Genomic DNA, 22,517 nt, shown 5'->3' on the forward strand with positions numbered 1-22,517 from the left:
GCATCCACTACGGACTACGAGAAATAGATTTACCGGTGAGTAAAATCTTATTTTTTCTGTATACAATCCTAAATAACAGAATAAAATAATTACCAGATGGTAATTAAAAACTGATTCTCAATTCCACCAATAACCAAAAGACTTTCTAAAAACAATGATACTCAGAATATCTGAGAGCAGGTTAGACGATGGCAGGAGTCAATCAATTACCAGAATAAGGAAATAACTTCGCCAAAAAAGTCAGTCCTTGGAGACAGAGAAGATCATATATCATCAGACAGCGTTCCGTATCCGCTCTCTGGGTCTCTGCTCCTTCCTGGCAATGCTGCACCTCTGGCACCACTGCTGCTCCCTCCAACGCGTTTCAGCCCATTTCTGGGGTCTTTTTCAAGGTAATAGGTCCTATTCTATATTCTCTGTTTCCAAGGACTGACTTTTTTTGGCAGAGTTATTTCCTTATTCTGGTAATTAATTGACTAAAGGAGAGGCAAAAAAAAAAAAAAAAAAGATAAACACAAAGAAAGAAAAAAAGGCAACTACAGTACACAGAAATTTAAAATGCACCTGGAACAGGCAGTCTGAGGTTAATTATATTCCATTTAGGTATGATCCGAGGTAAATGATATTCCTGTCAGGGATAATTATATTCAACTGTGGTAAAATATACTAATCTGAGGAAATTTGACAATATATTCCATTAGTAAAGTATATCTATGTGAGGTAAATTATATTCCTCAGGTCAAGCATATTAATTTGAAGTACAGTAAAGTATACGATGCTTAAGAAAGTTACATTCTTCTGAAGGAAAGTACATTACAAAGAGGTAGATATAGTTCACATTAGTAAACTGTTGCACAGAAGTATAGAATGCAATATATACATATCAAAGTGGAACATCCAAATAGGAGGAGGTAGTAATGGCCATCGATGGTTTGCCACCAATAGTCGATAGTGTTATGGATGGCCTGTTGTTGTTTTCCCCCCCGGGCATGACGCTGAGCATCACCCCATCCCTGATTGGCCATTCGCCTTCCTGGTACCAACTGCAGGGATACTCCTCAAACCCTAACCATCTCTGTTATACTTACCTTTTGGATTACGGCGTCAGGATCCTAACCTGTTCTGGATTCCAGCGCCTGTGTTCTGACAGGTGTCGGGATTCCAACGTCAGTATTTTGTCTGCCAGGACCTGACAGCTGGTATCTTGAACATATACCCTAGAACCTGATTGGTTGCTATCAGCAGCATATCCACTTTACAAGGTTTGATAAATCTTCCCATAAATCATCTTTTTTAGTCAATTCATGTACCATATATGATGATATCAACAGATGTCTGCTGTAACTCTTGATAAAGTTCCAACTTGTGTAGGTTTTTATGGAATGTATGTTATAGTTTGTTTAGTTAGCTAAACAACAAACCTACAATTTTACTGCCACATGTGCTGTGTTTGTATGTGACTATTCTCGCATGTTCATATACATTTCATTTCATGATGTCCTGGTTTCCATGTTATGTGCCTTGCTTGCTTTACTCTTGTTTCTTTTTTTCCCGCTTAGCACAATGTGAATTTCCTCTTTTAATCCCTAGAAACCTGTACATGAAGTCCCTCAGTTTTTTTGCTGTCTTTATTAAATACCTTAGATGTTTTGGTGCACAGACCACTTAAGGGAAGCTGCAAAGGTCTGATTTGTTTATTTTATGAAATGTTATCCTGCTCCTATAGCAGATGGGGTTTCTTCATTTGTACTGGCTTTGAGAGACTAGAAGGAAGGGAACTTTAGGATAAGCAATCAATTCCCATGTTTAAGCTAATGCCTATTAGTTTACACATTTTATGTTTGAGCACGTGGCTTTTCATCAGTCAGCTGCATTTGTTTTTAAAATATTATTGTCTTTGAGCTTTCTTAATTTATTTGTGTGTGTAACATGTATTTTATTTATTATATATATTATTATTATTTTACTTTTTTTGCAAACGCTTTAATTGCATTATTTATTTTTGGCTAGCAGAGGAGGCAGGAAGAGGAGTACTACAACCGCTTGGAAGCAGAAAGGCGCAGGCAACATGAGGAGGCAGAGCGGAGATTACTAGAGCCTGAAGAGCCTGGTCTGTACAGACCTCCACTCCCACGGGAATATGAGCTCCCACCCCCATCCCTTTCGACTAACGTTCCGCCTCCCCCACCTCAACGAAACACTTCTTACCTCAAAGCACAGGCCCTCTCCCCCGACACCGTTTACACTGCCAAGTTTGTTGCATACACTGAGGATGAGGAAGACACAAACCTAGCAGGTCAGGATAAGTACTCCAGCACAAGAAAGTCTTATGGTGACCTCCTTCCAGCTGCACATAAACCACAGCTGCCTGCTGCACGCCAGCCTCGTCCTGTATCCGATGGCATCTTTCTTTCAAACTCATTCCAGCCACCTACAGCCAATGCCAACAGTACTGGTAACAAAACAGGCCAGGCCCCTCCCATATCAAATAAACCAAGTTTCTTCCACCAAAGCATCTCCAAAGGTACAGTGTAAATGTGTGTGACTAGTCAGAATATACTTTACTACCTGTAGCACCTTGGTGATTTTAGACTATTCTCTAATTTGTGATTTCCCGTTCTGCCACTATTTGGTGAATGATTTATAGTTTGTTTCTCAAAATCGTCTTTTCCTTAAGACACTCAAATTACATATCAACTTTTTTTTCCTCTTTTAAATAAATTAAGATACGTTGAATTGAACAAATCAAAGTACTGTTGGTTTTGGCTACCACTCTTTGCTTCTCCATATATTTCATTAAGGCTGTACTGTATGTATGCTTGTAGCATGTATTTCTTTCTTATCTCTTCTTTTGACTTGGTAATAGTTACTATGACTATAAGACGTTTTATTGGATTGATTGTAGTTTTTATTATTAACCATTAACCATTTTTCTCTTACAAAAGCAAAACTTCACTCAGTTTGCAATAAATGTATAGTTTGCTTACTTTCATTTGTAAAATTGGTACCAAATTAAAGTGTTTAATCATTGGAAAATGATTTCTTACATTGCCCCTATGCTTTCAGCCCCTGTGAAAGCCGCAAACAACCCTTAAAGCAAGCATTCCCAACCTCGGTCCTCAAGGCACACTAACAGTGCAGGTTTTTAGTGATATCCAGGCTGCAGCGCAGATGGTTAAATCAAAATAACTGAGCTACTAAGTCACCTGTGCGCAAGCATGGATATCGCTAAAACCTGGACTGTTAGTGTGCCTTGAGGACCAAGATTAGGAATGCCTGGACTAAAGCTTCCAGCAGTATTGTGAAGTAAGCTGCATCCACACTCAAGAGAGTAAAATCTTTTATTTATTATATTATTTATTTATTTCTCATACTTCCTAGAGGATGCTGGGGATTCCATAAGAACCATGGGGTATAGACGGGATCCGCAGGTGACATGGGCACTTTAAGACTTTAAAAGGGTGTGAACTGGCTCCTCCCTCTATGCCCCTTCTCCAGACTCCAGTTTTAGACTTGTGCCCAGGCACACTGGATGCACTCTGAGGAGCTCTACTGAGTTTCTCTGAAAAGACTTTGTTAGGTTTTTTATTTTCAGGGATATCTGCTGGCAACAGTCTCCCTGCTTCGTGGGACTTAGGGGAGAGAAGTTAGACCTACTTCCAGTGAGTTAAAGGCTCTGCTTCTTGGCTACAGGACACCATTAGCTCCTGAGGGTTTGATCACTAGGTACGCCTAGGGGCTCATTCCCAGAGCCGGCCGTCACCCCCCTTGCAGAGTCAGAAGACAGGTGAGTAGAAGAAGACAGAAGACTTCAGTGACGGCTTCAGAGGTACCGCACAGGGCCGCGCTGCGCGCCATGCTCCCACACTCAGCGGCACTACAGGGTGCGGGGGGGGGGGGGGGCGCCCTGGGCAGCATATACACCTCTAAAAAAGTGACTGGCAAGAGGGGACAAGGTGCCAAGCCACTGTCCTAACCCCCGCCAGTATAAAGAGTTTTAAAAATAGCGGGGCTGAAGCGTGCCATTATGGGGGCGGGGCTTAGTCCTCACAGCTCACATCAGCGCCATTTTCTCTTCACAGAAGCTGCAGAGACGCTGGTCCTTCCTCACACTGCTGTACAAGTAACGGTGCAAAACGGGGGGTGGGGGGGGGCACAGTGATTTTTGGTGCAATATAAGTTATTATAAAAGCGCTGCATGTCTGAGACATTCTGTAACTGTTTCAGAACCGGGTTTAAGCGATGGGTTGTGAGCTGACAAACTTCCTCTGTGTCTCTCAGACAGGCTTTATTGTGCGTCTGTCCCCTATATGCCCAGTGTGTTTGTGGGTGTTTTGTGCACGTGTGTCGGCATGTCTGAGGCTGAGTGCTCTTCCCAGGAGGAGACTGTATTAGGCACACAAACGTCTGTGGGAGTGACCCTGTCGGCACCACCGACTCCTGATTGGGTAAATGTGTTGAATGCTTTAAATGCTAATGTGGCTCTTATTACCAAGAGATTAGATAAATCTGAATCTCAGAACCAGGCATGGAGGAAATCTGTGGAGGATGTGTTATTACAAATTCAGACCCCCTCGGGGTCACAAAAACGTTTGTTTGCCCAGTCGGCAGACACGGATACCGACACGGACACCGACTCCAGTGTCGATTATAGTGATGTCAGATTAGATCCAAAATTGGCAAAGAGCATTCAGTACATGATTGCGGCGATAAAAGACGTATTACATATCTCTGAAGATCCTGCTGTCCCAGATAAAAGGGTCTGTATGTACAAGGGAAAGAAACCTGAGGTAACGTTTCCTCCCTCTCATGAACTGAACACTCATTTTGAAAAGCTTTGGGAAAATCCTGACAAAAAGTTTCAAATTCCCAAAAGGATTCCGGCGGCGTATCCGTTTCCCTCTGGGGATAGAGAAAAGTGTGAGTCACCACCCATGGTGGACAAGGCACTATCCCGGTTGTCAAAAAAGGTGGCTCTAAAGTCTCCCGACACGGCAGCCCTTAAGGATCCTGCGGATCGTAGACAGGAAACTACGTTAAAATACATTTATGTCACCACAGGTACACTGCTCAGACCAACAACTGCATCTGCGTGAGTGAGTAGTGCTATCGAGAAGTGGGCAGATAACTTGTCATCTGATATAGATACCCTAGATAGAGATAGCATCCTCTTAACGCTGGGTTAAATCAGGGACGCTACGGCCTACCTAAAGGAAGCGGCAAGAGATATAGGCCTTTTGGGATCAAAGGCCAATGCCATGGCAGTCTCGGCAAGGCAAGCTTTGTGGATTCATCAATGGAATGCTGATGCTGACTCCAAGAAAAATGTGGAATCTCTACCATATAAAGGTGGTGTCTTGTTTGGTGATGGTCTCGCTGATTTGGTATCTACGGCTACCGCGGGTAAGTCATCATTTTTACCTTATGTTCCTCCACAACAAAAGAAAACACACCACTATCAGATGCAGTCCTTTCAGCCCAATAAATACAGAAAGGGCAGAGGTTCTTCCTTCCTTGCTACTAGAGGAAGGGGAAGAGGTAAAAGATCATCGGCAGTGGCAGGTTCCCAGGAGCAGAAGTCCTCCCCGGTTTCTGCCAAATCCAGCGCATGATGCTGGGGCTCCTTTGCGGGAGTCCGCACTGGTGGGGGGCACGTCTCAAACTCTTCAGTCAGTTCTGGGTTTGCTCGGACCTGGACCCATGGGTATTAGAAATAGTGTCCCATGGGTACAAATTGGAATTTCAAGACGTTCCCCCTCGACGGTTTTTCAAATCAGCCTTACCAGTTTCTCTGCCGCACAGGGAGGTAGTATGCGACGCAATACAAAAGTTGTGTCAAAATCAGGTCATTCTCGACAGGGAGAAGGCTTTTATTCGAGCCTGTTCGTGGTCCCGAAGCCGGGCGGCTCGGTCAGACCAATTCTGAACCTAAAATCCCTCAATTTCTACCTGAGAAGATTCAAATTCAAGATGGTTCTCCTGCGCAAGCAGGGAGTCACAATTATCCCGTACTTGGACGATCTCCTGATAAAGGCGAGATCCAGGGACCAACTGGTCCAGAACATTTCACTCTCCCTGACAGTTCTGTAACATCATGGTTGGCTCCTAAACTTGCCAAAATCGCAGTTGACTCCGACGAAGCGGTTGTCGTTTTTGGGAATGGTTCTGGACACAGAATTACAGAGAGTTTTTCTTCCAGTGGAAAAGGCTCTGGAAATTCTGAATCTGGTCAAACAAATTCTGAAACCAGCAAAAGTGTCAATCCATCAATGCACTCGATTACTGGGGAAGATGGTAGCGGCCTACGAGGCCATTCAGTTTGGCAGATTTCATGCCAGAGTTTTTCAGTGGGACCTGTTGGACAAGTGGTCCGGATCCCACCTGCACATGCAACGGAAGATAGTCCTGTCTTCAAAAACCAGAATCTCACTCCTGTGGTGGCTGCACAGCTCTCACCTCCTAGATGGGCACAGGTTCGGGATCCAGGACTGGATCCTAGTAACCACGGATGCGAGTCTCCGAGGCTGGGGGGCAGTCACGCAGGGTGAAAACTTCCAGGGAAGATGGTCAAGCCAGGAAACTTGTCTACACATAAACGTTCTGGAGTTAAGGGCCAGTTACAACGGCCTTCTTTAAGCGGAACATCTTCTTCGAAATCTGTCCGTACTGATCCAGTCGGACAATATAACTGCAGTAGCGTATTAAACCGCTAGGACGGAACAAAAAGCAGAGCGGCGATGGCAGAGGCCGCAAAGATTCTCCGCTGGGCGGAAAGGCATACAAGCGCGTTGTCAGCGATCTTCGTTCCAGGAGTGGACAACTGGGAAGCAGACTTCCTCAGCAGATCTCCATCCAAGAGAGTGGGGTCTTCAATCAAGAGGTCTTCACAGAAGGGACGAGTCTATGGGGAACTCCTCAAATAGACATGATGGCGTCTCGTCTCAACAAGAAGCTTCAGAGATATTGTTCCAGGTCACGGGACCCTCAAGCAATAGCAGTGGACGCCCTAGTGACACCGTGGGTTTTTCAGTCGGTGTATGTATTCCCTCCACTTCCTCTCATTCCGAAAGTTCTATAGATCATAAGAAGAACAAAGGTTCAGGCGATCCTCATTGTTCCAGACTGGCCAAGGAGGGCTTGGTATCCTGATCTTCAGGAATTACTCAAAGGAGATCCCTGGCCTCTTCCTCTACGCGAGGACCTGTTACAACAGGGGACGTGCGTATACCAAGACTTACCGTGGCTACGTTTGACGGCATGGCGGTTGAACGCCAAATCCTAGCCCAAAAGGGTATTCCCAGTGAGGTCATTCCCACACTTCTTCAGGCTAGAAAAGGAGTAACGTCTAAACATAACCACCGTATTTGGAGAAAATATGTGTCTTGGTGTGAATCCAAGAAGGCTCCTACGGGAGAATTTCAGTTAGGACGTTTTCTCCATTTTCTGCAAGCAGGTGTGGATGCGGGCCTTAAGTTGGGCTCAATTAGGGTACAGATTTCAGCCTTATCGGTTTTCTTTCAGAAACCCTTGGCCTCCCTTCCAGAAGTTCAGACTTTCGTGAAAGGTGTGTTGCACATCCATCCTCCCTTTGTGCCCCCAGTGGCACCATGGGATCTTAACGTGGTGTTGCAGTTCCTTCAATCACATTGGTTTGAGCCTTTACAGAAGGTGGGTTGAAATTTGTCACTTGGAAAGTGGTCATGCTGTTGGCCTTGGCATCCGCGAGGCGGGTGTCTGAGTTAGCGGCTTTGTCTCACAAGAGCCCTTATTTGATATTTAATGTAGATAGAGCAGTGTTGAGGACTCGTCAGCAATTTCTGCAGAAGGTGGTTTCATCTTTCCACATGAACCACCCTATTGTGGTGCCAGTGGCTGCTGATACCTTGATTGAGTCGAAATCTCTGGATGTGGTCAGAGCTTTAAAAATTTATGTCGCCAGAACGGCTCAAATTAGGAAAACAGAGGCTCTGTTTGTCCTGTATGCTCCCAACAAAATTGGGGCTCCTGCTACCAAGCAGACTATTGCACGCTGGATCTGTAATACAATCCAGCATGCTCATTCTACAGCTGGATTGCCGTTGCCAAAATCGGTGAAAGCCCATTCTACCAGAATGGTGGGCTCGTCCTGGGCGGCTGCCCGGGTGACCTTGGCATTACAACTCTGCCGAGCAGCTACTTGGTCGGGTCCAAACTATTTTGCAAAATTTTACAAGTTTGATACCCTAGCCAATGAGGACCTCATGTTTGGTCAATCGGTGCTGCAGAGTTATCCGCACTCTCCCGCCCGTTCTAGAGCTTTGGTATAAAACCTTTTCTCTTAGTCCATAGAGGATGCTGGGCGCCCGTCCCTGTGCGGTCTGTGTCTGCAGTTATTAGTTATGGTTAAATACAGATTGGATTACGTTATAGTCAGCCTGTTGCTGACATTGTTCAGGCCGTTGCCTTGAGTTATGTTGAATGCCAAGTTGTATGGCGTGCTTGAGGTGTGAGCTGGTATGAATCTCACCTTAGTTTAACAATAAAATCCTTTCCTCTAAATGTCCGTCTCCCTGGGCACAGTTCCTATAACTGGAGTCTGGAGGAGGGGCATAGAGGGAGGAGCCAGTTCACACCCTTTTAAAGTCTTAAAGTGCCCATGTCTCCTGCAGATCCCGTCTATACCCCATGCTTCGTATCCCCAGCATCCTCTACGGACTAAGAGAGAAGGATTTACCGGTAGGTATCAAAATCCTATTTTTGTGCATTTTGTGTATATACAACTCTTTTTGGTTATAAAAAATACAACATTCATAAGCTCATTTGTGAGGCTAACCTTGTATAGGTCTAATCGTTATAATGTTATCATTAAAAGTCAACCTGTACTGGCAACTGGCATTATAAGTTCTAAAAATGCATAGTCTGATGGTGTCATAAAAATCTTCTCCTGGGCATAGTAAGCATGCACCTGTAACACTTAATAATATGCATGATCATGGTCCTATCACTTAACCTATGCAAATACGGGGAATATAGTAAAAATATTGCTGCTGTGACATAAAATGTTATACTGTACCTATATTAGAATAAAGCTTATGGCACCTGTTCACACGCTCATATTAACAGGTTTCAGTTGTACAGGGTGAATAACATTTGCAATCAGTAATGTCATTCAAATGATGCAAAGGTTGTGTTATGCACTATTCCCTTAATTCCCATGCACTGCCCACCTCCTGAAGCTGCCAATGTGAATGTGTTTTGTTTCAGATAATCATAGGTAATTTATACCACTGTGCCTATCTCAAGAATAGGGAAGTATAATCTTTTGTATTTAATAAATTCAATAGAAAATATTTTTTTTAAAGTTGGCTTTTTAAGCCCACATCTTACATTTTTTAACAAATTATAACTAAAAAAGTATCAATTAGGGACACATTACCCTGCTGCTTATTGTCGGCACTGCCATATTGTCAAAAGTAGAAACATTTCTTTCAGCCTGAGGAGGGGTGTGGTATGGCTGACCGGCGGTCAGCATAACGACGCTGGGATCCCGACGGGGAGGGGCAAGTGCAGCAAGCACCTTGTGGGCTCGCTCCGCTCGCCATGCTGCTGGACCTGTGGTCACCACGGATTCTATTCCCACTCTATTGGTGTCGTGGACACCCATGAGTGGAAATAGTCCCTGTTGGTCGGCATGCTGACCGTCGGGATAGTGAGGGGGCGAGATGTTGGTGGAGGTCATGTGACCGTCGGTCTTCCGAATACCACTCCTGAGGGGCTGTGAGGAAAAATGCACATTAAAATGCATTTCAAGGCGTGGGTAATCCCATTGATTCTGTGTTTTACACAGAATCAGTTTGTTAGCCCGCGTTAACATAGTGATTACCGTGTGGGGAAAAGGCTAATTAATTGAATACCTTCTCTCCACGTACACATTTAGCTGCGGAGTAAAGCCTACGGCTAATTGAATATGCCTCTTACAGTTTTTCTCCCAAGTGCCCTATTGGTGCTAGGAATTTGAAAAAAATTATGACTAGGTTTTCCTCCTAGTTTTCTCTTTTTCGCAATTTTCAAGTTGGCTTAAGCAGTTATAATAGCACAACATACCACAGACAAATTTAAAACGGAACTTAATAGAAACACAGTAAAAGAGAACTGTGGTTAGAGACCGCAGGTTAAGCTTTACAGTGCCTTTGTTCGTGTTAAATAGCAATAAATCATTATTACTTATATGTACAGGTATGCATAGTTGAGTCTTGAAAGAAAAGCCTTTTTCTTTATCGGGGTCCACAGTAGATCCACAGGATATACACTGGGTTGTAAGTGGCGTTAAAGGATCGGCAACAAACTGTTAAAGCTTTTGGACTCCCACAAACTTCTGGTCCAGCCACCTTATAACCCTGCCTCCTGGCCCAGCAATTCAGGTGTTTTTTGTGCGGCAGGAGCCGGACCACTGTAGACGGTGTGGCTGTGGTTTTTTTTGCAACCATCAGCTTTTTATTATTTTATGTAGCCTTTTTTTTTTTTTTTTTTTTTTAGAGCAATCTTTCTTTGCGTCTTAAACACAGGGTAATGGTTACTCCAACATTTTCCCGCCGGTGTCACAACACTACTTACCTTTGTGTAATCACTGCGGTCTTGTCGGACGTCAGCTGGATGGACTAGCAGATCCATGCTACCAATCCTAGGTTGTGGCCGGAGACTGGGAAGAAAGGTAGGAGCATCTCTGTCCGCTTGCGGATCCAGGTGCATGTAACGCAGCCTGACCATCTCAGGCTGGAGACTACCGGACAGCCACTGACGCGCTCGTTCACCTCGGGTGCACCTGTGCTAGACTTCAGGGATCGCAGGTGCCGAGGATAAATTTGGAGGTTGCAGATCTCTGGGGTGGATGTCAGCAGTGGGGAGTAAAAGCCCTCCCCCCATTTCATGGCCAGTTTTCTCCGCCATCAACTATTTACCCACTTCCAAAGTCTGAGTCGCAGTGCATACATCTCAGTCGCTGTGTTCACTGAAGCGTCTCTTACTGATGGCCGTTTTTAGCAGGGTTTTTTCAAATAGGAAGCCGGGTTCCAGTTTCCCTGTATCTCGCTCTCCGGAGGCAGGTGATACAGCACTTAAATTCCTTACTACTTATGCTGTATGGTGTAGTTTAATTATGTGCCTAATGCAAATGTATGACTATGTATATTGCTGTATTATTCGCTTGTGCGTCTAGATATGCTAGTCTCCTTTATATCCTGCTCTTCGGAGGCAGGTGATACAGCACTGATGTGTCTACCTACCTATGTGGTAAATGTAGTTGAATATATGTGCCTATTGCAAATGAATGACAATATATTAATATTGCTGTATTATTCGCATGTGCGTCTGTATACGCTATTTCTATATATCCCACTTCCTGTAGTGAGGTTATACAGTAATATCTACCTTAGACTATGTTTCAAGTGAATATGTTAATTTGCTAATGCATTAATACTTTTTTCTCATTGTAATGTCTTCTAGTGCTGCTGTCTGAGTAATCTTATTTTGTCAGTCTCTTTCTATCTCTGTATTTTCACTCTATGCTGGTGTACTTCATTTTGCAGTTTCAAAAGTGAAGACTATCACATCACTGCAATTTATTACACTATTGTGTGAATATGGTTACCTTGTCCTCATGAGGCAAAGATAACGTTCCAGCACCTGTATTAACATCTAGTTTGTCCTGTAAAGTAGGATTGAGTCCTCAGGACTCAGTGCAGGATGGGTTATGTCCTGTTTGGGTTCATTCAAAACCTCAAACAGGTTGAGCAATTGACTTCAGGTCAAGAATCAGTGCAAACAGAACCCCCTTGGGCTTCATTTGCAAAGGTTCTGTCAAATATAGCGGATCGCTTGTCCGTTCCGCTTATATCTCCTCTTGTGGGATATTCCCTAAACCCCACTGCATTTATGGGTGAATGGGATGCCCCTCTTAGGCCAAGATTTGGCTTAGACCTCGGCTGCCTTTCAAATGTTATCGGCAGACAATCCCAGGCATTTAAATGCAGGTAGACATGAGGTATCTCCCTCACAATCTACACTGAAGAAACTGCGGACGAAGCAGAAACCTTTCTCTCTGAGTCTGTCTCAAGAGAGGAGGAGCAACATACCTTAGTAGATATACCGGAGTTAAATGATGCAGTAAAATCTATATTGTCTATGAAGGAAGATGAAGAACCTATACTGAAAAAGTCTAAGGGGTAAATTTACTAAGATGGGAGTTCTATTTGATTGGATGTTGCCCATAGTAACCAATCAGATTCCAAGTATTCTCTTCTAGAAGGTGCTAGATAAATGAGAAGTAGAATCTGGTTGCTATGGGGCAACATCCCATCTTAAATAGTACTCCCATTTTAGTAAATTTATACCTAAGGCTCCAGTTTTCAAACGTCCCATAAAAACAAACCATTTCCTAACTCAGATCAGTTGAAGGAAATTATACAGGAGGCTGACACCTAGTAAATGGTTTAAATTTCCATAAAAATTGCTCTTTTACTATCCTCCTTCCACCTGTGGTCTGTTTAAAAAGGGAAGTTTCTCCCAAAGTAGATGCTCACATTGTTCGATTAGTGCGCAAATCTACATTACCTCTGCTTTCAACATCATTAAATGATGTAACCAACAGAAAAATTGATGGCTATTTTAAGACTTTGTTCTCCTTAACAGGGGCTAGTTCAAGACCAGCTATGGCCACAACATGGGTGGCTAAAGCCGTAACAGCCGAAGCAAAAGCCTGGGAAATTTATCTCTCAGTTCAAGGAACAAGAATACAAATATCCCATATAACAAATATAAAACAGGCAGCTGCTTATAAGGAAGAAGCAGCCCTAGATATGGGGGTCTTAGCTTCTTTAGTAGCAGCTTGCTGAGCATTATGGTTACGTTCATGGAAGGCTGATACGAATTCCAAGAAAGTTATGGAATCCCTACCCTTTGTCAGAAATATTAGGTTGAGATATAAATTGGATGAAATTCTAAAGTCTGACCAGACTCTAAAAAGAACACCAACATCTAAACCTATATTCCCTGCTTTCCGGTCCTTTCGCCCCCAAGGTAATGCAAAGGGAAAAGCTTATGTCAAACATTCTCAGGCAAATAGAACTGTTAAGAATAAGGGCAAACAGGTTTGGTCAACCAGACACCCTACTGCTAAACCAGAAAACAAGCCATCAGCCTAATGATGTGTACCTCCACCTGGGGGATCCCAGGGTGGGAGGCCAACTTCTTCAAATTACACAAGTGGGACAACCGTCCACCACAGCTGCCTGGGTGCAAGAAGCGGTGTCTCACGGTTACTCCTCCTTCAAGAAGCGTCCTCCACATCAGTTCTGTTGTACCAGCCCGCCTTCAGTGGTAATGAAGGCCAGGGCTCTACAAGAGGCAATACAGACATTGCTACAGTCAGGAGTGATAGTACTGGTTCCCTCAGCACAACGAGGTCTGGGGTTCTATTCTACCCTGTTTCTTGTACAGAAGCCCATTTTCAATCTCAAGGTTTCTGGACAAATACAGGTGGCTGCTGCGATTCCATATGGAAACATTACGGACCATTATCCTTGCAATAGAGCCGGGTGATTTCATGGTGTCTCTAGACATTTAAGATAGCACTCTCCCATCAGTGTTATGTCAGGTTTGCAATCCTCCAGCAACATTTTCAATTTCAGGCACTACCATTTGGGCTGACCACAGCTCCAAGGTTGTTTACCAAAATTATGGTGGTGATGGCAGCTCACTTACGTCGTCAGGGAATAAGGAATTTCCCTTGTTTAGACGACCTGTTAATCCTGGACAATCTCAGGAAACCCTCCTCTGCAATTCACCTGCCTACAGGATCACGACTGGCTCATAAATGGGACAAAGTCCTCCCTAGTTCCATCTCAAAGGATGACACACCTAGGGGGATAACAGTCTACCTACACTTCATCGGGAAGTTCGTCAGTCATTAGTCTGGTGGCTACAGACGTCCCACTTAAACAAAAGTCGACCCTTTTGGGTTGCAGACTGAGAGCTTCTGACAACCGATGCCAGCCTCAGAGGCTGGGGAGCCGTAACAGGACAGTTCTCTCTCCAAGGCCATTGGACTAGGGAAGAAAGTTGTCTGCCAATCAATGTCCTGTAACTTCGGGCCATCTACATAGCTCTCACCTAGGCCAAAGAAATGCTTCAGGGCAAACCAATTCAGATTCAATCGAACGATGCCACTGCAGTAGCGTACCTCAACCACCAAGGAGGCACTCGTACTCGGATGGCAATGGAGGAAGTAAGTCGCACATTAAAGTGGGCAGAACTTCATCACCAGGCCATATCCGCAATATTCATACCCGGACTAAACTGTGAAGCAGACTTCCTCAGCCGGCAGGATATTCAGGCAGGCGAATGGGCTCTGCACCCAGAAGTCTATTAGATTCTTGTAAACAAATGTGGACTGCCAGAAATGGACCTTATGGCTTCACGACAGAACAACAAGGTACCGGTATACGGGTCACAAATAAGGGATCCCGAACCAAGTGTCGTGTATGCTTTGTCAGTAAAATGGAAATTTCAGTTGGCATATGTATTCCTGCCAATCTCTCTCTTGCGCAGGGAGATTAGAAAATTCAAGCAGGAAGGGGGCGTTGTGATATTAATAGCTCTGGCGTTGCCCAGACAAAATTCGTACACTAATTTGCAGAGGCTATCCGTGGACACTCCATTCATACTGCCTCAACAACCAGATCTACTGATCCAGGGTCCCTGTCTGTACATACATCTGGATCGGTTGTCTTTGACAGCATGGCACTTGAAACATCCATCATAAAAGGTAAAGGCTTTTCACAGGTGGTAATTCAAACGATTCTTAAAGCAAAGAAATCATACTCCGCTCGCATCTATTACCAAATATGGCATGCTTATTTTCAATAGTGTTCCATTAGAAAGTATGACCCAAGGTTTTTCAGAGTTTCAAGAGTCTTAGCATTCCTTCAAGCTGGAATGAACCAAGGTCTCCACCTAACCTCCATGAAGGTACAAGTGTCAGCATTGACCATATGGTTCAAAAGGAAGATTGGAAATCTTTACAATGTTCACACCTTTTTCTAGGGAATGCTTCACATTCAGCTCCATGTGTACCTCCAACTGCTCCTTGGGACCTGGGATTAGTCCTCAAGGCTCTTAAAGGCGCTCCATTTGAACCTTTGAAAAAGGTTGACATCAAATGGTTGACAGGAAAAGTTCTCTTTCTACTGGCAATTGTTTCAGCTAGAAGAGTATCCGATCTAGGGACACTATTGTGTCGCTTTCCATTTCTGATATTGCATCCAGAGTGGTTCTCCGAACCAAGTCTAGATATCTGCCTAAGGTGGTCTCAAAATTCCATCTTAATGAAGAAATAATAGTTCCGGTCTTCCATTTGCCAGATCCTTCTGTGGGAGATGCAACATTGGACGTAGTTCGTACTTTTAGGGTCTAGGTGGATCAGACCAGTGCCATCAGAAGAACAGTCACTCTCTTTGTATTATATGGCTTTTACAAGGGAGGATGGCCTGCCAATAAGCAAACATTGGCTAGATGGCTTCCGATGCTATCACAGAAGCATATGCTTGAGCCAATCTCCCCATCCTAGATAATGTCTCTGCCCATTCTACCCGTTCAGTTGGTCCTTCATGGGCAGCCTACCGTGGTGCCTCAACTCTGTAAGGTTCCATAAATAAGTTTTTCAGACATTATGCCTTTGATACTTTGCCTCTCAGGATGCTGTGTTTGGATGTGGGATTCTCCTGTCTAATCAGGAATGTTCCCTCACTTAAATGCTGCTTTGGGACATCCCAATGTATATCCTGTGGATCTACTGTGGACCTCGATACAAGAGTTATGGCAGACTTACCATGGTTAACTCTGTTTCTCCGAGGTCCACAGTATCCACAGGGAGCCCACCCTAACGCACCTGATTTGAGAAGCTTTACACTTACTAAATTACTTCCTTTCCTCGGGCATGGAAGTGTGTGTATGTTTTTCTCACCTGAATAGTTCTTCCTCCTCGATATACTTCTGCTTCTTCCTTAAACTTTGTGACAAACTGAATTCCTGGGCCAGGGGGTGGGGTTATGAGGAGGCTGGACCGGAGCTTCCTAGGAGTCCAAAAGCTTTAACCGTCTGGTGCCGATCCTCTAATGCCACTTACAATCCAATGTATAGCCTGTGGATACTGTGGACCTTAGCGAAACAGAGCTAACCATAGTAAGTCTACCATAACTCTTGAGAGAGGTTTTTGGCATTAGTTTGCTTATTCCATTTTGAATTGTAGAACAGCAAATTCCCACTGCAATAGCAAACCAAAACCAGTGTTATAGTGCACTTAACCTGTAATGTTTTTAGTTTTTACATATTTGAGAGTATACTGTATCTTGTTTTTATTTTAAAGGAAAGGTTGATATTGGCTCTCATCTGAAAAAAATGTTTTTTTGTTTTAGTTTAATAAAGCTGTAATAATGGGGTCTATATGCTAAGCCTTGAATGGAGATAAAGTGGACGGAGATAAAGTACCAGACAATCCACTCCTAACTGTCATGTCACAGGCTGTTTTTGAAAAAAGTGCTTAGGTAGGAGCTGGTTGGTTGGGACTTTAACTCCAGCCAGGGCTTAGTAAATAGACCCCTATGTAAAGCCCAGTACCCACGGGCCGATGCAGGAGAGATGTGTGCTGAGCGAACCGCTCAGCACACATCTCTCCTGCCGCTCAGCACAGCGCGATCTGTGCTGAGCGTGCGGGGGGAGACGGGGGGCCGCTCATTTCACCCAGCGGGTGAAGTGAGCGACCCGCTAGATTGGCCTGCATGCAGGCCAATCTAGCAGCAGCGATAGCGATGTGCGGGGCCGTGCATCGCTATCGCCGAGGGGGCTACACATGGAGCGATCATACTGATATTCTAAGCAATCTAGTCAGATTGCTTAGAATATCGCTCCGTGAGTACCCCCCTTTAGGAAAACCTTTTATAAACCTGTTTTAATGCAATCAGTCATTTAAAGATTTGTTTGGCAATCGAGGCTAAACCTACAGCCCAAATTTAAGCCACGCCTTTTTCTTTTGGAAGCCGAATGCACAGGCCATTTACAATGAACCATTGTCTCCCATTTCCTTTTATAAAATTCTATGCTAGAAGAATTATACACGTAGATGTGTGGAGCTGTTTTGCATACCTCTGTAGGCATAAATGCAAGGGAAATAATGATACGTATCATTTATTTCCCTTGCATGTATGCCTATAGAGGTATGAAAAACAGCTCCACACTAAAGGTGCATACACACTTGCCGAGAACATGATCAATGTCGCTAATTTTCACCCTTCCTGAGCAACATTGTTCACCTTCTCGGCAAGTGTGTATGCTGTCGATGACAACCGATGCGCAGTCCCGTGGGTCATTAACGACCCTTGCTGTTGGCCATGCATGCAGATCAATTTGGACTGTTGTCCACGAGCTGCAAGTCCGGCCGCGGCATGACGTCAAGTCCTGGAGAGAGAAATTAAGTGGGCGGAGATAAAGTACCAATTAACCAGCACCTGTCATTTTTCAAACATGGCCTGTAACGTACCAGATGGTTACTGTAGCTGGTACTTTATCTTCATCCACTTTATCTCTCACTGAGGCTTAGCACATAGACTACTGAATCTTGTATATGAAGCAAAATGGAACTTGACAAGGAAAAAGCTGTGGGCACTGCATTGTTGCAGTTAGTATGCAGATTAAGAAATACAGGGGGTAATTCCAAGTTGATCGCAACAGGAATTTGGTTAGCAGTTGGGCAAAACCATGTGCACTGCAGGGGAGGCAAATATAACATGTGCAGAGAGAGTTAGATTTTGGTGTGGTGTGTTCAATCTGCAATCTAAATTGCAGTGTAAAAATAAAGCAGCCAGTATTTACCCTGCACAGAAACAAAATAACACCCAAACCTAACTCTCTCTGCACATGTTATATCTGCCTCCCCTGCAGTACACATGGTTTTGCCCAACTGCTAAAAAATTTCCTGCTGCGATCAACTTGGAATTACCCCCACAGTCACACACGGGATCTTGTCAGAATACCAACTATGGGGTATATGCAATTGCGGTCGAATTCCCGAAAATGTCTAAAAACGGGACATTTTCGCCCAAAAAAAAAAATTCGACAATGCAATACAGTACTTTTCGCCAAAAAAACGGCCATTCCAAATTCGACTTTTTGAAATTCGACATTTGTCAAATTCGACATTTCTGCAATGGTACAAATGCGGCATTTCGACAAAAGTATTTTCAATTGAAGATTGTAAATTCGACAACAGTGCTTTTAGACAGTAAATTCGTCATTTTCAATCCGCCACACTTTGCTGGCGGAATCTAATAAAAAAATGTAAAAACATGTTTTTTTTTGTGTTTTTTTTTATTGGTAATAGCATATCTATTTATATTAGAAGGGATTAGGTACTTGGTTTGTCTATTTAGGAGGCACAAGTATTATTTATATATTTTTAAATTTTTTTATTTTTAATGGAATGGTGTAAAAATCAGGGGGGGAAAATGCGTGGGGTCCCCCCTCCTAAGCATAACCAGCCTCGGGCTCTTTGAGCCGGTCCTGGTTGCCAAAATACGGGGGGGGGGGGGGGGGGAATGACAGCTGATCCCCCGTATTTTAACAACCAGCACCGGGCTCTGCGCCTGGTCCTGGTGCAAAAAATACGGGGGACAAAAAGAGTAGGGGTCCCCCATATTTTTTGTACCAGCACCGGGCTCCACTAGCTGGACAGATAATGCCACAGCCGGGGGTCACTTTTATACAGCGCCCTGCGGCCGTAGCATTAAATACCCAACTAGTCACCCCTGGCTGGGGTACCCTGGAGGAGTGGGGACCCCTTCAATCAAGGGGCCCCCCCCCCAGCCACCCAAGGGCCAGGGGTGAAGCCCGAGGCTGTCCCCCCCCATCCAAGGGCTGTGGATGGGGGGCTGATAGCCTTGTTGAAAATGTAAGAATATTGTTTTTTGCAGAAGAACTACAAGTCCCAGCAAGCCTCCCCCGCAAGCCGGTACTTGGAGAACTACAAGTACCAGCATGCGGGGGGAAACGAGCCCGCTGGTACCTGTAGTTCTACTGCCAAAAAAATACCCAAATAAAAACAGGACACAGACACCGTGAAAGTATAACTTTATTACATACATGCCGACACATATACTTACCTATGTTGACACGCCGACTCTGGCCTCGTCTCCAATGTCGACGTCCGGGGGAACCTGAAAATAAAATTATACTCACCTGATCCAGTATCCGGTTCTTTTATTATAATCCACGTACTTGGCAAAACAAAAAAACGCATTTACCCGAACCAGACGGACTGAAAGGGGTCCCATGTTTACACATGGGACCCCTTTCCCCGAATGCAGAGACCCCCCGTGACTCCTGTCACAGAAGGTCCCTTCTGCCAATCAGGAAGCGCCACTTCGTGGCACTCTCCTGATTGGCTTTGCGCGTCTGAGCTGGCAGACAGCGCATCGCACAGCTCCCTCCATTAGTTTCAATAAAAGAACCGGATACTGGATCAGGTGAGTATAATTTTATTTTCAGGTTCCCCCGGACGTCGACATTGGAGACGAGGCCAGAGTCGGCGTGTCAACATAGGTAAGTATATGTGTCGGCATGTATGTAATAAAGTTATACTTTCACGGTGTCTGTGTCCTGTTTTTATTTGGGTATTTTTTTTGGCAGTAGAACTACAGGTACCAGCGGGCCCGTTTTCCCCCCGCATGCTGGTACTTGTGGTTCTCCAAGTACCGGCTTGCGGGGGAGGCTTGCTGGGACTTGTAGTTCTGCAAAAAACAATATTCTTACATTTTCAACAAGGCTATCAGCCCCCATCCGCAGCCCTTGGATGGGGGGGACAGCCTCGGGCTTCACCCCTGGCCCTTGGGTGGCTGGGGGGGGACCCCTTGATTGAAGGGGTCCCCACTCCTCCAGGGTACCCCGGCCAGGGGTGACTAGTTGGGTATTTAATGCCACGGCCGCAGGGCGCTGTATAAAAGTGACCCCCGGCTGTGGCATTATCTGTCCAGCTAGTGGAGCCCGGTGCTGGTACAAAAAATACAGGGGACCCCCTACTCTTTTTGTCCCCCATATTTTTTGCACCAGGACCAGGCGCAGAGCCCGGTGCTGGTTGTTAAAATACGGGGGATCCCCTGTCATTTTTTCCCCCCCGTATTTTGGCAACCAGGACCGGCTCAAAGAGCCCGAGGCTGGTTATGCTTAGGAGGGGGGACCCCACGCAATTTTTTTAGGGTTTTTTACCTTTTTTTAAACATTTTTAAAAAAATCAAAATCCGTCAAATCGGGCATTTTTCGACAGCGGGACTGTCGAATTCGTTTTTTATTGAATATGTCGAATTCCGGCACCCACCTGCCGGAATTCGACGGTCGACTTTAAAAACGGGCGAAAAAGTGCCGCAATTCGCCCGGAATTGCATATACCCCTATGTCTATGAACTGAGCCTTGAAGAGAGAAATAAAGTACCAACCAACCAGCTCCTGTCATTTTTCTAACGCAGCCTGTAACTGATTGTCTGTTACTTTATGTCTCTCCACTTTCTCTCTTCAAGGCTTAGTAAATAGACATCACAGTCTGTAAAACTGACAGGAGCTGATTGGTTGGTACTTTTTCTCTCTCCAAGTTTAGTATATGTAGTTTTGACTAAATTCACTGACCACTTGGACACTGCTTTCTACCATATTATACTGTCTTCATTGTTCTGTAAACTGGCAAAATTACTGCTTTATTTTGTTACTTGATAATGTCTTCTCTAATATCTTATGGCTGTAGTATATAAAAATAAATACCAGAAACCGTACATAATTAGAGAATTAGTGCATTGAGAAATTGCAGTACTGTAAATCAGAATATTAAGAACTTTGCTATATGTTTGACCTAATATTGATACTTTTGAATTTGCATCAAATTTTTGGGGTAAAACAGTGCATGATTTTAAAACTGAAGCAACACACTTAGAAACACACAATGCTCAATTCAAGCTCTAACATTAGCAAATACTTTTCTCTAACGTCCTAGTGGATGCTGGGGACTCCGTAAGGACCATGGGAATAGACTGGCTCCGCAGGAGACTGGGCACTCTAAAGAAAGATTTAGTACTACCTGGTGTGCACTGGCTCCTCCCTCTATGCCCCTCCTCCAGACCTCAGTTAGAATTTGTGCCCGGCCAGAGCTGGGTGCTTTTAGTGAGCTCTCCTGAGCTTGCTAATAAGAAATTATTTTAGTTAGGTTTTTTTTATTTTCAGAGAGCTTCTGCTGGCAACAGACTCTCTGCTACGTGGGACTGAGGGGAGAGAAGCAAACCTACTAACTGCGGCTAGGTTGCGCTTCTTAGGCTACTGGACACCATTAGCTCCAGAGGGATCGAACACAGGACCTGACCTTGTCGTCCGGAGCCGCGCCGCCGTCCCCCTCGCAGAGCCAGAAGTCAGTAGCCGGCAGAAGCAAGAAGACATCGAAATCGGTGGCAGAAGACTCCTGTCTTCACATGAGGTAGCGCACAGCACTGCAGCTGTGCGCCATTGCGCCCACACACTCCGGTCTCTGTAGGGTGCAGGGGGGGGCGCCCTGGGCAGCAATTAGGACACCTCTTGGCAAAAAGACACATATATACAGCTGGGCACTGTATATATGTACAAGCCCCCGCCATTTTATTACACAGACCCGGGACTGAAGCCCGCCGCTGAGGGGGCGGGGCCTTCCTCAGCACTAACCAGCGCCATTTTCTCTTCACAGCTCCGCTGAGAGGAAGCTCCCCAGGCTCTCCCCTGCAGTATCAAGGTAAAACGAGAGGGGGGCACATACATTTAGGCACAAAATTATCATAAACAGCAGCTACTGGGTTAACACTAAGTTACTGTGTAATCCCTGGGATAGCGCTGGGGTGTGTGCTGGCATACTCTCTCTCTGTCTCCCCAAAAGGCCTTGTGGGGTCCTGTCCTCAATTAGAGCATTCCCTGTGTGTGTGCGGTGTGTCGGTACGTTTGTGTTGACATGTTTGACGAGGACGGTTACGTGGAGGCAGAACAAGTGCAAGTGACTGTGGTGTCGCCGCCGACACCTGATTGGATGGATATGTGGAAGATGTTAAATGATAATGTAAGCTCCTTGCATAAAAGGTTGGATAATCAGTCAGGGTCTCAACCCGTGTCTGATTTTGCAGCTCAGAAGCCGTCAGGGTCTCAAAAGCGCCCACTATCCCAGTTGGTTGACACAGATGTCGACACGGATTCTGACTCCAGTGTCGATGACGATGAGGCAAAGTTGCAGCCTAAAATGACTAAAGCCATCCGCTACATGATTATAGCAATGAAGGATGTATTGCACATACCGGAGGAAAACCCTGTCCCTGACAAAAGGGTATATATGTCTGGGGAGAAAAAGCAAGAGGTGACTTTTCCCCCTTCACATGAGTTAAATGAATTATGTGAAAAAGCATGGGATTCCCCCGATAAGAAAGTGCGGATTTCCA

General features: G+C 44.8%; 1 protein-coding gene across 21 annotated transcripts in view; it reads left to right on the plus strand.

The window, feature by feature from the left end:
- The window catches only part of AFDN (afadin, adherens junction formation factor), an 866,421-nt gene that overhangs the window by 838,193 nt on the left and 5,711 nt on the right, over positions 1–22,517 (plus strand). For 10 of the 21 annotated variants that reach the window (XM_063917611.1, XM_063917616.1, XM_063917613.1 and 7 more), the window contains one exon: positions 2,014–2,524. The exons of 1 other annotated variant lie outside the window; for it this stretch is intronic. In XM_063917611.1, coding sequence (XP_063773681.1) covers positions 2,014–2,524 — 511 coding nt within the window. The remainder of the gene's footprint in view (positions 1–2,013; positions 2,525–22,517) is intronic. 10 more of the 21 variants (XM_063917620.1, XM_063917622.1, XM_063917623.1 and 7 more) reach the window with 1 other exon arrangement.

This window comes from Pseudophryne corroboree, chromosome 4 (assembly GCF_028390025.1).
Source record: "Pseudophryne corroboree isolate aPseCor3 chromosome 4, aPseCor3.hap2, whole genome shotgun sequence".
In the NCBI taxonomy this organism is placed as follows: domain Eukaryota; kingdom Metazoa; phylum Chordata; class Amphibia; order Anura; family Myobatrachidae; genus Pseudophryne; species Pseudophryne corroboree.